At 50.2% G+C, this 17,192-nt stretch overlaps 1 protein-coding gene across 2 annotated transcripts in view; it reads left to right on the forward strand.

Annotated features, from left to right (window-relative positions):
* The first annotated feature begins 320 nt into the window (after window positions 1–320).
* Window positions 321–17,192, forward strand: part of LOC144179294 (uncharacterized) — a 262,947-nt gene continuing 246,075 nt past the window's right edge. Inside the window, exon 1 of one of the 2 annotated variants that reach the window (XM_077707602.1) lies at window positions 321–1,077. In XM_077707602.1, the coding sequence (XP_077563728.1) occupies window positions 576–1,077 (502 nt within the window). In that variant the 5' untranslated portion in view covers window positions 321–575. The remainder of the gene's footprint in view (window positions 1,078–17,192) is intronic. The other variant, XM_077707596.1, reaches the window with a different exon arrangement.

Raw genomic sequence — 17,192 nt, forward strand, 5'->3', positions numbered from 1 at the left:
GCACGTACGCAGTGAGCGCTGCATGCGCGCGGAACAAGATCCCATGCGGGATATCGACATGACAGCTCGACGGGACGCGCACAATTCCAACTTTCCGTTCCCCCTTTGAACGACATCCGAAACAGCATGAAGGAAGATGATGAGAATCTTACATACGTGTGCGCAAAAATAACCGGAACAGCACTGCTTCTAATACGCTGAGAGTCGGCTGAACATTGGAGCACAAGCCAGCGTCGCGCTGGGATCGCAGACCGGGATGAGAAGCGCCATTGCGAGCGGCTTCGGCGGGCGGCCGACAGATGCCGCCAGGCGCGCTCCGCGCGGCCGCCGCCGGGGATCCCGCCCCCGGCGAAGGGCCGGTCCCCCGCTGCGCCGTCCCCCGTCCGAGCGGCAGGCTCCTCCCCGTCCGGCCCCCAGCCCCGGCGGCCCGCGCAGAGCGAGCCGGCCGGCCGAACCAAGCTGTCGTGCGCCCACGGACCGCCGCGATGAGCCGCCCGCTGGCTGCGTAGCGCTAGGGAGCCCCACCTCGAGGGAGCGAGCCTCGATGCTGCCGGGCTGAGTGGCAGCGAGCCGGCATGGTGTCACCGCCGGAGACCATGATGCCTACAGCGGCCCCCAACAAGCCCAAGCTCGGCTTCTCCATCGAGTCCATCGTGGGCAAGGATGCGGTGGACGAGCGGCGCGCCGACACCGCGCACCACCACCACCACCACCACCAGCACCACGTGCCGGACTCGCTGGCCGCCTCGGGGCCCCCGGACTCCCCGCGGCCGCCGGCGCACGCCACGGGCGTGGCGGTGCCCATGGCCACCTTTCCCCCGCTGGCGGCCGCGTACGCCGCCATGGTGGCCGAGCACCACCACCAGCAGCAGCAGCAGCAGCAGCACCCGCTGTCGCGCGCGCCGCCCCCGCCCTACCTGAGCTCGGCGTCTCCGCTGCAGCACCACCACCCGCCGCCGCCGCTGGGACACCTGGTGGGCCCCGGCGGGCCCTTCATGGTGTCCCGGGACCCGCAGCCCCTCTACCCCTGGCTGCTGGCGGCCAGGCACTCGAGGCTGTTCGCGCACCGCTTCGGAGGTGAGTCGGCTGTCGGCGAGCACGCGCACAGGGACGAGCACTCGGCCTTTGCGCGTGTTGGCGGCTCGCAGCAGCAGACCCGCAAACCTGTGCCGCTCGGGTCGCCGAGCACCCGCCACATGCCGCGCTCCGCGTCCCGGGTTCACATGTTGCGCTCCTCTTGCCGGCATGCCTCGCTGTGTGTGTGTGTGTGTGTGAGTGTGCCTCTCTCGTGGTTGTTGTTGGTGGCCACGGCTCCGAGTGTTACTGCCGTCGGCAGTTTTAAAAGTCCGCTACACTCGTGGCCGTTAGGGGTTTTGCGTGTGTGCGTGCGCGCGCGCGTGCATGCGTAAGTGACACGCGTGGTCCCTTCCCTCGTGGTCCTACAGAGAGAAAGTTGTGAGGCTGGGGTCCTCCCACGATTGAGTTCGAATGTGTCTGTCACTGTGAATTAACGTATAATGCTGCCAAAAAACGACTCTAGACCTGTTTTAGGTTCCTCCTGTTGTGTAGATTTTTTTCCTTTTTTTTTTTTTTCGGCGCGATCTATGACACCTGGGCCGGTTTTATGCTTCGTGACACTGCATGCACATTACGCCGTCGTGCGGCCTGCACTTCACACTCGGTGCGCGCTTTTTGTAGCCACTTTAAACTCCGCGCTCTTTTTCCGCTGCCATCTGGCTCTGCACACCGCTTTAGGGAGAAGCTTAGGCATGGCGAATGCGTTATTGCGCAACAGATGGCTCGAAACCAGCGCTGCGGAAGTGTTTTTTGTTGTTGGTGATTTTTTTTTTCGTCAATTAACGGCGGAAGACACTATATTACGGCGGCTTTGGATTCAAACAATGAGTGTTCTCCAAGGTGTCCTTTCCACAAAATTCTCAGACACACGCACATGCACGCATACACACATATGTGTTTACATAAGGTAGATGGGGTCTTTCGGCGCGCTCAAAGTAGTGACGGCGCTTTCGTGTATACACTGCCGCTGGCGGACAGATGTTCCAAAGGCGTCAGAAGAAACGAAGTGCATATGCGCTTGGGGTCTTGTGAGGCAATCACAGTTGAGCTATCGACCACTCGTTGTGTCGGTGTGAACGATGGAGTAATGTGGGGTAAACTTTTTTTTACTAACCGAGCGTGCTTCTTTCATTTTAATCATGAGGCGTTGCATTATTTCACATGCGTGGTTTGGATAGTGACGTAACAATTCAAAGCTGCGCACTGTATATACTGTGACGCGTGCTCTCCACTATTCATGCCTCGACGCCTGCTGTTTCGAAATGCCAAATTGGTTACACCGCTCTCAATCGCATCTGTCACGGGAAGCTATAGACGAATTTGCACCGACAAAGGCGGGACAAAGCCCGATTATTTTTAACACTGAATACAGGGGCGAGAGAGCACTTCGGCAAATCACTCTTATGGGAGGTCGCTTTTGTGTTTACCTGATGTCTTCGCGTGTAGGTGTCTGGAAAAAAATTATAAGCTTTGAAATTATTTTTAAGAGAATGATTTGGACAAGACAGCCAAAGACATCCCATCTTTCTTACTACGCTATATATATATATATATATATATATATATATATATATATATATATATATATATATATATATATATATATATATATATATATATATATATATATATATATATATATATATATATATATATATAAAATGCTCAAACAGTAACAGTGCAACGCATGGCAAGATTTATTTTGACGTTTCGGCCGGGCACCAGCTCTTCTCAAAGCCGGTCCCCAACGGAATCGTCAGAATCAATTTTGCGTTTTTATTGTTCACAGTGCCTATTTAATCGTACATTTAACGGGCACGCCAGGAACATCTTTTTCTTTTTATATACATCAATATTCTGGGGTGTAGCTGGGCACGCCTTCAGCGGTTTTATTGAGCACTGATTTGAGTGAGCTTCCGTCCTGAAGCCACTTCCTGCACCGAAGCACTTCCCTTATGTACTTATGGCGGTTCATATGTCCATACGTGTAAAATGGGTGGACCAATCGACTGAGGGAAGCATGCTTTTTTGTCATGGGTGCCATTTTTTGATGCCCCGCACACGCTTTTGCTTCAGTTAAGAGATACCTGGATTATAGGGCCCGGATATGCAGTCCCCCTATAGTGGATTCCCCCTGCAGTCCCCCTATAGCGGCAGCCGATCGCGGAGGCCGTGATGTCACAAACACGCGAATCTTCCTGTATTGTGAGTATACTCATCCGGACGGGCAAACTAACGTTTAGTCAGTTCTCTTTATCAATATTGCCGTGGTACTACCAAACATGTATGTCTATATCAAGCAGCAGCGTACCATCGCGTCGCATTGCATGGCTTTGTGCTAGTACCACAGTGTTTTTTTTTTTTTGTTTTTTTTTATACGGTACGTGTCACTTGGGCTGGCGGGCAGACCTCACATCAGGATGGCTGGCTAGCGTGCAGGGTGTATATGCGTTCAGCGTCACCCACAAACTTCAATGCCGTTTGGTGTGATTGAAAGCGGCGAGAATGTCACCGTGGCCTCCGCGATTAGCTCCCGGCGGCGCGAGCAACGGCGCGCCGCCGGCAGCCGATCGCGGAGGCCGTGATGTCACAAACGCGCGAATCTTCCTGTATTGTGACGTTTCTCGCGTCGCTTTATACCTTTTATTATCCGCTCACACGAGTGTCGTTTTTGTTTTCTTCCTTAAACCTTGAAGAGTAATGAAATGTAAAGCAAAAAAAAAAAGGGGGGGGGGGGGGCGGGCCGTACTAGTATCATCTTAGCTGCATGCCCCTCGACTGTGACAAAAGTTTCGGAACGAATACCGTGCGTTTTGTTTGCTTTATTTTCTATTGTACATTCGCGAGCGCTGTTGCCGGTGCACTCGACGCGCGCCCGGCATGTGCGGTGTGTATGCGTTGATAGGGTCGAAGGGCAACCGGGACGTATTTCCGTGCGTGACGGCGAAGTGCAGAGCTCTGGGCGAGGTGGCTGTATGCGTTGCTTGTAGAGCGTGCGCGCTTTATCTGAGACCGGAAACCGGCTAGAGCACGTCACACCAACGTGCCAACTTTTGGGACAAACAAATAGCGAAGGATTGTTTTGAAAAACAGTTTTAATAAAGTTCCACTTCCTTGAAAAGCAATGAAAGGAATAAATGGGAACCCCCCCCCCCCCCCCCCCTCCCCTGTCCCACCGCTTGCACGTAGTCAGGAAAGCCTCCACTAGGGAAACTTCACGCGTTAATACCTCCCTGACATACAAGTAAGAAGAATGGGCGATACGGCCGCAGCTTTGAAACAGTATTGAGGGACGCGTCGCCTCCTCGGTCTATTGTGGCTATCTGCCGGAACTGTATTAATCGATGCCTGAAGGCAGACAATACGATTTCCGATTGTCTATGTGGCGTACATCGGGCCATTTTTCAGGCTTGACAATGCAGTGGAACTAAATTTGGCGAAGTTGGCCATTGTGAAAATTGTCAGGTTGGGCTTCCTTTCCACAGCTAACTGTGTGGGTCGTTCCTGTTCTTCCGTTTTGTGTTAGCAATCGAGTCTCAACATCTTGCAGCATTCGATCAGGGCCGCTATGTGAAGTGCACGTATACGGGAGGATTATTCATCTGCAGCTGTGTCTGTACCACTTAATGCTTTGCTGACGCGCAAAAACAAAACAACCTTTAAAACGTTTTGGAATCCCAGTTCGGTGTGGGACCCCGCACCACCATCTATAGCTTATTGAAGCTCCTGTAAGTAGCGAGAGCGTCAGCTTGGTGGGCTGAAAGGGAGCGTAAATGCTTCAGCTAATTTATTATGGCAACCGAATCAATGCCTCCTCCACCTTTCTTTTTTTTTTTTTTTTTTTCCTATTTGACTGGGCCTATTTATGTAACTTGTTAAACAAAGGATCACTACGACGATACAAACGTAAAAATAGCACAATGTCGCTCTCTCTCGTGTTTTTTTGTTAGTTTGTTTGTTTGTTTATCGCGTCGAAATGACCGCCCGCTCCAACAGGTGCCCTTGAGAGAGTAGCGGGGGTGTGCGCTGCGGAGGCACCAACGCTCTCCGTGGATGGACGCGTCTTTGATAATGTCAGGGCAGCAATTTAAAACGCTTTAATTTATATCACAACGCTTTAGCGCCTAAGGTCAGCGGTCAGCTCCTCGCGCGAGTGTCCTCAGGCTGTATAAAGAGTAGCGCAAATGGCACCGAGTCGTTCGTAAGCGGGGATTCGCTGGCCTTAAAGACCAGCAACCGAGCGCTCACGTGGACGCCGGAGAGGGCTCTTCTTATTATGATGTTCGTTCGCACTGTAGCACGAGGTCTGTCGTGCCAACCTTTCGTTTTCGCTTTTCTTTTCTTTCTTTTTCACGCAAGTTTGCTGTAATTTGTCCGGTCGCTGCGGTTCGGCGAACGACGCACGTTTGTGCCGACGCTTCGTAACGCCCATTGGCCGTGGGGATACGCAGTTGCGAACGTAAATGATTGCGAGGTGTTTTAAATTATTTCTCAGTATGACTTATCCCCCCCCCCCCCCTCTAGCATTGCGCACCTCATAGCCCGCGGCATGTTTCCGTGGAGATAAATCGCTTATATGAAGCGAAAAACATTATTCAGCGTGCCGTAGTAGCATAACAGCGGGAGGTTAGACAACGTGAAGCCTCTGCTACGGTTTCTTGTTCATCGCCGCATATCTAAACGAGTTTAACACATGCACCCCTAAAAGCAAGGCTCCTGCATTTCTACGCTGTGTTCCACGTGACTTGGGCCGAATATTAAAGTCAGGAGTGTTTTATTTATTTTGAAACAAAAGTGTTTATTAATCATTCCGGTTGACATGCGTCATATTTTTAAAATCTGAATTGGTTAAGGATGTAGTTGATGCAAAATATTGACCTTAATACTAGAGCAAACCATTCGATTACGGTGTTGTACATCGTCAGTAGATATGCCGAATGGTGAAGTTTCTGCGAGAATCCGTTGAAGAGGGAGAGAGAGATAAAACTTTTATTTGGTCTATGCCATTCAGGCCGCGCTTGTAGCCGGTGGCATTCTCCCCTCACCGGCGAGTTCTGCCCTATCGATTAACCGGACCTGAAGGTCCAGACCGGAGCTGCGGAGCGCGGCCTCCCGTGCTCCTCGGGGTGATTAGTGGAACGCATTTCGTGGACATGCCCATAAGATGTGAGAAAGGGTGACGTGACCTCCGCACAGGCGACAGGCCGCGGTTGGTATAATATACAGGCTTGGATGTGTGTGTGTAAGCCGAGCTGGGTTGGGAAAGGGGTTTGTTTAATTGTAGTAAACGTCAAATGTGCGCTTTGTTGCTGTCTGATTGCTGGTCCGCCGGTGGGTAGAATCCGCTGAATTAACGGGAATTTGCGACGGTGTAATGGAATACCGAGAAATTTTGGGCGCGACGGAAAATTGCGGCTGTCGCAAGCACGCGCTAACAACAGCGGTTGCGCGTGCGCCGACTCGTGTAATTTGGAGGTAAAATTTTCTACACCGTAATAAAGTTTTCGCTGAAATTCTAATATTCGCCGTTTCTTGTGAGGGTCTACAACTTTCCGATCAAATATTTTCGGCTGATTCGCTGGTTAAAATGGTCATTATAAATTCCCAATTTGTTTCATAACTAATCAAAATGTAGAAACTCGATGAGCTTTTTCCCACCACATCGAACGAGATTATTTCTTAATTTGATGCGCGAAAATTCTACACTTCCAAATTTAATATTTAGCACGTGAACCATCCCATCTGCTGCCCGTGAATACGTTATTTAACCCCTAAGCGTTTGACAAGTGTTCTATACCAATGGGTTATGTTACAGATGTAGAACGTCAACCCATGGCCGTCTGTTGTCAGCCAAATGGTCGGGCCCAGTTTAAATTACAGCACCGCCGTGGCACGCGATTTACATTGGCTTGCGATTGCCGATTCGTCCCCCTCGACTGATCAATGTATACACCTTCGCGGGGCTCTGTAGAAACGTCGCGGACAAGAACTTCATCACGGGCCTTCGAAATCTGGAGGCATATAGAGCGAGTTCAAGAATGGCGAACCGTACAGCCGGTAAAACGCTTGTCTATAACAGCGATTTCAGCTTCAACCAGCTACATCCGAACACTGCCGAAACATACTCATCCCAAACATGTCGGAGGCAAAAGCGAAAGGCTAAGACTTCAGAATTCCGCAGTAGTTTTATTCAAATCCCGCTCCGGCGGGGCAGGATAGGGCTGAGAGTACGAACGCTGTGTTATAGACAAGCCTTTTACCGGCTGTACATACTGATTCGACGCCTTTCGTCACTTCTTTGCTGTCCCATGCTGCAACGCGACATTTCCTCATGCGCGAATCATGCGACCACTGCGGCAGCTCATTGGTGCCTTCCCCAACACGAGGGAGCTTGGGTATAGGCGGGCACATCACGATAAAAAAACAAACTACCACGGAGGCTCTACAATGAGAACCGTGGTTGGTAACTCATGGAAGGTTCTTCATTTCGAAATTGACCGTAAGTGGACGGCATGGCGGCTGGTGAATGGGGAGGAGGAGGATATCTGATTCATTTGACGAACCACGGACGGACTCGACTCTTTTCCTCCCGCGTTCCCCTTACGGCCTCCGCATTGGGGCGTCTTGCTGCCTGCCGCCGCAAGTTGGGGGCAGGCGCTGCTAGCCCACTGCTGCTCCGCCGCCTCCAAGCGCGTTCACGGGCGCAGTGTGTGCGCCGCAGCGCCGCTTACAGCCGCATGTGTGACAATTTGTGATGCGGAAAGTGCATGGTTGCACATCCTCCGATGAATATGCAGTTGTCCAGTAAGCTGCCCGCATTTGACCTGGTAACGTTGGCCAGCACTCATAGCGGCGAAAACTAATGGTGGTGCCATGAAAAGATGTCCTGAAGGATCATTGTGGAAAAATGGCTTCGTGTTCTGCAGGTAGAATTCAAGGACCTAAAATCGCTACATTCACATAGTGAGAGAATTATCGTAGTGCTGTTGCCTTCCAACAAGCTAGCATTATTTGGTAAGCCTCATCGTTGAACTGCTATCGGCTCAGCTATCGGATTTACGATTTGTGAAGGAAATATCCAGGCCTTGCCAGTTTTTACGAGAAATCAACCGGAAAAACTCGCACAGCGGGGTAGGAACACAGCTCACAAGGAATATATTTTTTTGAATCTGTAAACGACAGATGGGATCATTATAGTTGCAGCAGACTGGACTGTATTTGTAGTCTGCATTTGTATTTTTTCTACCCTGTTTATTTTTAAGGACTGGTGTTTCATACCTTGTTTCCTGATGGACTATATTGTGCAGATTAGGGTGGACTTCTGGGAAAGTTGGTATTGCATTGCATTGAATTGTAGAATGTAATTTTTCGCTGATGTGCGCATTTTTTTGTGTAATACAGTAGACTCTCGATAAACGGAACTTCAAGGGACCGAAAAAATTAGTTCCGTTTAGCAGGAGTTCTATTTACTGAGAGAGATGTGCAAAGGTGCAAATTTATGAGCGTACACACTCTTAATGGCATTTCATGGAAATATATATGCACTAGAAGGTGAATGTAGCTGATAGTTTTTCAGAAAGCAAGAAAACTTCAAGAGGCTTAGGCAGTATATACTGGCAGTATATTCTAGGCACTATAGCACTACAAAATGCATCAATTATTTTTGTTCGAATTATTGCAACTGCATCTTCATGGAGGCTAGAGGACTAAACTTCGCGAGTGCTTACGAGCCACCGAATTTAGAAGACGGAAACGCGGTAATGAAGTGCGAATAGCACCACGATGGCACGAACGAGGCGGCAGGAGCTGAGCCCTGTAACCTCGGCATCTTGAATCCAGACCGAACGACTGGAACAAGAACTGCGATGTTGCATTCGTTGCACCAACACGGCTAACCGCTTACGAGACGAGACTTATGAGGCCTAAAAAAAGTCACGCAGGAAGAAAAAAAAAAGCGAAACATCCGGAACCGTAAAAAGCTTATTCTCATGCCAATGGGTATCACAAGAAGTTCCAATTCTGGTTCCGTTTAAACGGTGACGCAGAAATTTTACTTCCGATTACCGGGAGTTTTTTTACGTTATCTGAATACAAAAACCAACCAACTTACAGGCTACTGTTCCGTTTAAACGGCAATTCCGTTTAAGCGATTTCCGTTTATCGAGATTCTACTGTATATGAGCGTTTTTACGAATAAATGCTGACTGATTGATTATGGGGTTTAATGCGCCCACGCTATTTAGGCGAGTAGGCGCACGGTAGTGGAAAGCTCCCGATTAATTTTGACCACCTGGGTACCTTAATTAACCGCCGAAATCTCAAACACACGGTCGTTTGCGCTTTTAGCCTCCATCAAAAAAGCAGCCGCCGTGGCCGGGAATCGAACCCGCATCCTTAAATGCTAGTTGGTACTAGCGCTTGTCTCTGTTGTCCTCCTTCGTCCATGGTGTAATTTTTTTTTGTGCGTTTTACACGTCTACATTAGCCAGTTCTTGTGGGGTGTGTTGCTTTTTTATTCAGGTATAGTCATAGGGGATATGCTTCTTTCCCAAAATTGTATAAAGATGGCCATAAAATAAAACTTTGTGTCACGGTGCGCCTCAAGTCAGGAATGTTGCAAGCAAATATAGTACATACGCGAACAACTTTGCTCTGATCTTATTGCGTAAACAAGTGCCTGGCGCATATATCGTTTATATACCAGAACAAAAAATCTTAGCCATATCGGTTATACTAACTGCCCCGTTTCATGGGGAAATGCCACCGCGAAAGCAAACTGGTTATGTTGTCGACGCTCAAGCTGCCTTGCTCTTGTCTTGCGTGGAGACGCGGTGACGCAGAGCTTGCAGAGAGGTGGTGCTGCCCTCGTGCGGTCAGCCCCTCCAACTGCGCATCAGAAAAAATCCCATGCGCCGAGCCAATTTTTCTAAGCCCGTAAGGGGAGCGCGGGAGGAGAGTCGAGTCCGGCCGTGGACAAACGTGGAAATACAGTCACGCCCCAGAAAACCTCCCTTGGATAAGCGGTGCGCAGCCTCCATTCAGGGATATAAGCGGCCGGGACAGACACGTATATTTTTTGTGACGAAACTGCGAGTGTACGTTCGACAAAATGCAACATATATGAGCGGTTCTATTAGCGTAGTTCTGGAAACATAAACTCCGCAGCGCCGACACCCCATGCGGTGGACGGAAGCCGTCTGTACGCACTGTGTGTATTTAGGGCCGCCGAATCGCGCGTGTACGGCCCTCACAAAGACAAGGCTCCGCATTGACGTGCTTTGGTGCAGGAACGGCTCGTGCGCCAGTGCACGCATGCGCGCGCGTCGTGCCTTCTATTGCAAACACCACTTGGTTCCGGTAGCTCAACACGATCTAAACATTCGCCACCGCATCTCGGATGCAGAGCCACGGTGCAGCGCCGTAACGCTGCAGGCCAAGCGGGGCACCTCCGAGTCACAGTGGGCTTGCCTTGTGGGGAGCTGAACGCATACAGCGCAAGGATTCGGCGGGACAGGATACGGCGGAGATGATGAGCGCGTATAGCTCCGTACACAGCCGCTCGATGTGTAACAAGCAAAATGGGCCGTATTTTTGCAGCGGGGGCCCTAATTTTCGTAGCGCTGCGGTCCTTTCGGGCGGCGCTGTATTGGTTACATCGACTGAGACCCGTGGTGTTTACTTCGCTTAACAATAAAGTTAGCTGTAAACTGTTAAATGTCGGTTTTTCTTTCGTTAGAACCCGGTCGAAAAAGACGACCAGAAAAATTTCTGTAGTTTGTCGTATTTTCGCGTGTCGTACTGTCGTCTTGTCGTATTCTTCCCGTGTCGTGATTCTGATGCTCTGCCGTGTGCGTATTCCTGCCCTGATTTTGATGTTCCGCCGTGCCGAATTCCTGTCTTGTCGTGATCCTGATGTTCCGTCAGTAGTTGCACATGGTTTGAATGTTATTGCCCCTTGTGGAGAGTAGCGTAAATGGCAGCTCTGTTGTGAGCAAATTACCTTTGTCGTTGCGACAAAAATGTGTGTCGTAACAACAGATGATTTTGTCGTAACAACAGGACTTCTGTTGTCACAACAAAGTTTTTTTTTTCTTTTTTTGTCGTACGACAGGAATTCCTGTTAGGTTTTCGCGGTATTCGTGTTGTGATTTCAGACTGGGAGCTGCTTAAGATGCTTGTTTGTGTTATTCGCGCCTCAGAAGACGTACCAAGTTGAGGGCTCGGTAATAAAAAAAAAGCGTTGATGGCTCATTGACTAACGCTTTGTGCTGCTCAGCACGAAGCCGTTTTATGCGATAGAAGATGAAAAAAAAAATGCCCGTCGGTGCGAGGTTTCGGTCGAACCCTGAAGAAGAAGATGGTCTAAATTAATCCGCAGCATTCCAGTTCCCAGCGACCATCACCCTTCGACTAGGTGAACCCCAGTTTGGATTTCCTTTTGGGGGGTCAGAAAGAGGCTCGGAATGCTTGCAAAACATCGATGTAGAATAACCGTTCAGATGTGTGCCTTCCCGGTGGTACTTCGCCGAGGAATCGCATGGAATTACAATGGTTAGAACGTTCTGTGGTAAACTTACGGCGACGCTGACGCTAGTGGTTAACGGGATCTAGTTACATGGAGGTATTAGAGTTAATAATGCGTCTGCAACGTTCTGAATTGTGCCGGCGGACGATTTTCAGGCATTATTTCACGCATACCGTGCATCATCCTATATGACGTCACACGGGCAACTACGCACTGTCAAACCTACGGGAGCATGGTTAACCTGTACAACGAGTGCGCGAACAAGCAGACAGTCGATATCGAAGCCGAGGGAGCCCTGAAATGCATAGGAGGCCAGTGTGGCGTCATCATGGTATGCAGTTGCGGTTGCACCCGCGAAGGGCGCAAGCGCGAAGGCTTCCTCTAGGAAGCCGAATAATGGGCTGTGTAGTTGAACTACAAAATGAAGCTTTAAAAGGGGCTTCGACACGTTCTCAAGCTGAGATGAAGCTGTTTATAGTGACTTTGATAAAGCTAAACCTGTCCATTGCCAGCACTCTGATTAGGAACCATTTTTTTTTTTTTCACCACGGATTTTGAGCTTGCTCTTATAAGGGAAAAGAAAAACAATCTGGCCCCTTTGACACCAGCAACGTTGTAAGAGCACCTTCTGTTTCTCGAAGTTTGTTGGGGCACAGAAATTTAAGCATTCTCTCGTATATTGCGCGATGAAATAATCGTGAAATTAAAGAAAATGAACTGCGTTATAGCTGCTGTCGGGTTAGTCTGCGCGAGTTTCGTCGGAGTCTGCAAGGCACTGCCGTAAGCTACAAAAGAAGAACTTTTGTGGATTTAATTTGGTAGTTGCAAGTTTTATTGTATTTAATGTACGCCTGACTGCATAAATTATCGATAACTTCCCAGGTCTCACGCACTGTTTGGTGTGTGAAACTGTATCTACAAGTAAGCGTCGTACACACTCTACAGCTGCCTTGCATGTGTAACCAGGCGTCATATTTTCCGAGCACTGACATTTTTAAATGCACTTTGCAAGTGTATGTGTGCATTTTCGGTGCCTTCGAAGCGGAATGTGTTTCTGTTTTTTTTTTTTTCTATGTGTCTGTTTCGATACCTCCTTTTGAGTTTTCGTAAGCGACATTTTTGTGACCGTCGCCGCGTTACAGCAATGAGGGTTCGTTGGCGTGTGATACAGAGATAGGCACGTCAATTAATGATCCGTAGGGGACGAGTTACGTGGCCGTGCTGCCGGACGGGATCCGTATCCTATAGGTCTTATACTCAATAGAGTTTTTCGTGTTTACGCCAGTAACACGTACGCTGCCTTGTGCAATCGCGAACGCTAATACTTCTGACGAAACAGGCACATCGTAAACTACAGACATTAAAAACGGCGCTTCAATAATGTGGTTAGCCGAGGCATCGGATGGCGCCATAGTTTGGGAATGTTACGACAGTTGCGACAACAGTGTGAACCGCCCATAAGGAACGTCTTAAGGACTTTCAACTCCGGTAATCAGAGACGTCGCCTTCGTATGTAGAGGGAAAACAAGAATGTGGTAATGGGCGGTACTAAAAGAGCAGCAACACAGCAAAAGCCGAGTGCTGATTGCGCACACGGCCGCTTCACGTGGCCGCGAGCACGTGTCGCGGCATGCTTGTTGGGTAATTGGCCGTTCACGGCCGGTGGACTGTGACCTAGCCGGCTACCGCAGCGCTTCGACGGCCCCTTCCGGCTGCGCGCATGCACGGCCCGTGTGCCGAGAGAGGTGCGTAACGGCCCTTTTCGATCCCTCCGCTTGGGTGCGCCGTGGTGATCACTAATGTCGTCCACCCCTTCTCGCAGTATATGAGAAATTACGCGTGTAGATTAGGTGGCGCTGGGAAAGCAGCATTTGTGACCATCGATGTCAGGCTGGAGGTGCTAAGATATAGAAACTGTACGAAAATAAAACAGCGACGCCTCCACCTCGTTACAATGGCACGGCTGTGAGACAAGTGCTTCTGTCGAAAGGTTAGCACCGGGCTGAGGCGGCTCGCAAAGCAAAAACGACCATGTGTCGACTTTTCCCACACCCCTAACGGTTCCCAGGTGGTATCAATCCCTAACCATCCGCTACGGTGCGCCTCATATCAGGTGCTGCTTCGGCGTGTGGAAGCCCCATCCAAACTTTGATTTCTCCTTTCGGCGCCTCACCAATGGTGACTCTGCTGACGTCCTACCTGTAGCGGGAAATTTGAAACTTTCTCAGTTTTTGAACTCTTTTTTTTCCCACACACACACACACACACACACACACACACACACACACACACACACACACACACACACACACACACACACACACACACACACACACACACACACACACACACACACACACACACACACACACACACACACACACACACACACACACACACACACACACAAACAGATCCCGTGGATACTGAAATTGCGCTTAGCGAGTTATCGAGCAGTTTTTCATATACAGCATGGAGGTATGATTCAATAAGAGGCGGGGGTATGTTCTGTTCGTGTTCCCTTCAGGATTAGTAGCGGGCCTTTATCACGTGCCCCTGGGCATTGCGAGCGCGCAACGCAGAAGGAGCATTAGAGTAAGTTTTGAGGAAGGGATGACGGACCTTGGTGTGAGGAATGGTTTCCTTTAATTCCATACTCCCCAACGAGTGTCATCAAGCTATGTGAAGAGTGAGATCCATCTCCTCATCATGCATGATCACGACAACGGTCGCAAGTTTTCCGGGCCGCAGTTCGTGGAGCGTCCACAATGAGCTGCCGTGTCGAGGTTAACGATACACACAGTGACGACAGTGTTCTCTCTCTCTCTCTCTCTCTCTCTCTCTCTCTCTCTCTCTCTCTCTCTCTCTCTCTCTCTCTCTCTCTCTCTCTCTCTCTCTCTCTCTCTCTCTCTCTCTCTCTCTCTCTCTCTCTCTCTCTCTCTCTCTCTCTCTCTCTCTCTCTCTCTCTCTCTCTCGATCGCTCGCTCGGTCTGTCTCAGTTGGTTCCCAGCAGCTGTTCACGCCTTCTATAGTGCTGCAGCATGCATGCATGCACCACGCCGTGTGTGCGAGGAGTGACGACACTGCATCGGGGCATCCTGGCCTCTCCCACGAGCGTCGTCGCGCTTACGTCATTCGATCCTGAAGGGGCTGGGTAGTGCGAACCGCTGGTTTGTGATCACCCAGTCTCCAGGCCGACCCTCTCGGCAGCGTATGCAGTGGCTGAAGGCAGGCGGGGTGATGCGCCCCAACCGGGCTTGCTATGCGGAGACGCGCATGCGGCATCGTCTTTGCGCGTTCATCTGTAGTTACGGGGGCAGCAGCAGCGACCTTTCGGCGATACGAAACGTAAATGCTGCAGCACCCCTGCTTCCGCATGAGCAGCGCGCATTGGCGCGTGTACGCGCGTGCACACCTTGAACGTAAGCAGGGCCCATCGAAACGCTGTCCTGAACGTTCTCGTTCACTTGCAATCCAACTCGGCATTTTTGGACTTGCGTGTTCTTTCCAGGAACTAGTGGATCCATTGCATCAAGGCGACCTTTCGTACGCAGAGATTTTTTTTTCCTCGTTAATACCGTGCGCGGGAACTAGGTAGAACTCACGGGGATACTTTTGTAATTAATCGGCAAAAGGTGGCGCTCGAAGAGCTACGCTTGTCGGCTTTCTGCCTGCGGGTCCTAGTAGAACCACTATGAAACATTGAACTCGAGGCCAAGTTTCACCTTGAACAGTTAAATGTGGTAGGAAACCTTGGGGAACATACGGTAACTTTAGTACTCCTTAAAATGATGGGAGGTCACTGAATGCTGGACATGCTGACGATCTACGCTAATATAGGTCATGACTGTCATTTTTCGGTACATGCCCGCCGCATTTTCAGTGGGAGTGCTGTGACTATCGTCCCTGTTTCGTTCGGCCGGAGCAGCTGCCATTCTGAAAGCTGTTTTCTCGCCGCGCTGAGATCTCGCCAGAGTGGCCCGCACCATCCCGCACGCGCCCGCGAACACTCTCGGCCGTCACGCGCGCAAACACGCATCTCCGATGTCGATGCACAGGGTAGTGCGCATGCGCAGTCGTAACCCGCATGTCTGCTGCGCAAACGCGTCCTCAGCGTATGACCAACGAAATGGGTCTAATTTGGGGAGCAAGCGTTTGTCCCCGCTTTGCTAGAGGCCAACTGGAGGCCTTGCTGATCTGCTGTTGACCCTCCGCCAGCAATGGCGCGGAAGAACGGTGTTTGTTGACAGTTTCAGCACATTTAAGCACCTTGACCGGCCGCTGAATTGATTTCAAGCGAATTGAATTAACGTGGCTCGAGTGCGGCCATTAGCGCTGGATGAACAGCCGATGGACGATTCAGGGTTGCGCAGAACGTACTGCCGATCCTCAAGGGCGGTTGACGCAAGCAACAACACGGGAGTTGCATCTGCATCTGCTTTGTTGCCCCAGTCTCGGATGAAGTGTCCTTGAGGCATAACGCCACTCAAACGTCGCCCTTGGTATAGGAAAAACACTTCGCCTACCATGAAGCCCATTGTATCCAAATTACGACGGAGGAATACTCGGTAGTGCGGTGAGACTGACGAGTGCACTGTGTACAATGTGTGGCTAAATATAAACACTACTTAAAGCGAAAACATAGGCAAACAATGCAAGTCTCCCCGAACCGTCCGAAATTTTTTTTCGTTCGAAACGGTACGTGGCACACCATTTAAAAAATTAGCAGTGGCTTAGCTCGGCTATGCCAGGGTATACGTAGCGTGAGCTAAGGTTGAGCTGGTTATTCTTAGCTTTCCTGGTTGTCTGGGATTAGCTGATTATCATGCTTACTGCTGCTAAAACGATTTCCAATACAATTCAATCCAATACAGTCCAATTTAATCCAATCCAATCCAATCCAGTCGCGGCAGCGGCTCCGGCGCGCCAGCTGTGCGCCGTGATGCGTCACTGCTCCTCGCGCATGGGCAGCACGGCTTTCCAGGAGCCACACGAAACTGCTCAACCTCGGCCAGTGTAGCTCACGCTATAAAACCATACCCATTAAACGGGCAACGCAACCCAAGCAGCTGCATGTGCCGATTCGTTGCTCGAATTCTGGCTCGTCCCCTGGCGGCTACCGCGGACAACTTAGTAATCGGGTTCGGTTTCTCTCCTCTCCGTGCCGCGACCAGGCGCAGTGCTTGCCGGGCTAGTTTCTGTTGGGAACCTTCTAACTGCGAAGTCATAACGTCTGTCCGCAAGGGCTCTGAGACGAAGAAATCGTTAACCATGCCACTCTTGTTACGGAGGATGACCAGCGAAGCTTCTTAACACATGACATAGAAGTGACAGAATTTAGGCGAAACGAATGCGCAGATTTTATTTCTCTTCAGCGTTGGCGGCGGTAATCCATTTTGACTTTAGTGATCTTGCAATCTACTCGAGATGATCCAAGGGATGAGACGTATATGTCCAAGTCATGTTTTGATTTCGAAAATGATGCGTGTTTTTAACTAACCTTCTCAAAATGCGTACCCAAGAGATCTGCGCGACAGATTACTCGCTGGAAATTTCCACTTTAACGTACAAAGCAAAAACTAACTAGCAA

The sequence above is a fragment of the Haemaphysalis longicornis genome, unplaced genomic scaffold (assembly GCF_048455015.1).
Source record: "Haemaphysalis longicornis isolate Haplotype H1 unplaced genomic scaffold, Haemaphysalis longicornis Haplotype H1 scaffold_1, whole genome shotgun sequence".
Taxonomy (NCBI): domain Eukaryota; kingdom Metazoa; phylum Arthropoda; class Arachnida; order Ixodida; family Ixodidae; genus Haemaphysalis; species Haemaphysalis longicornis.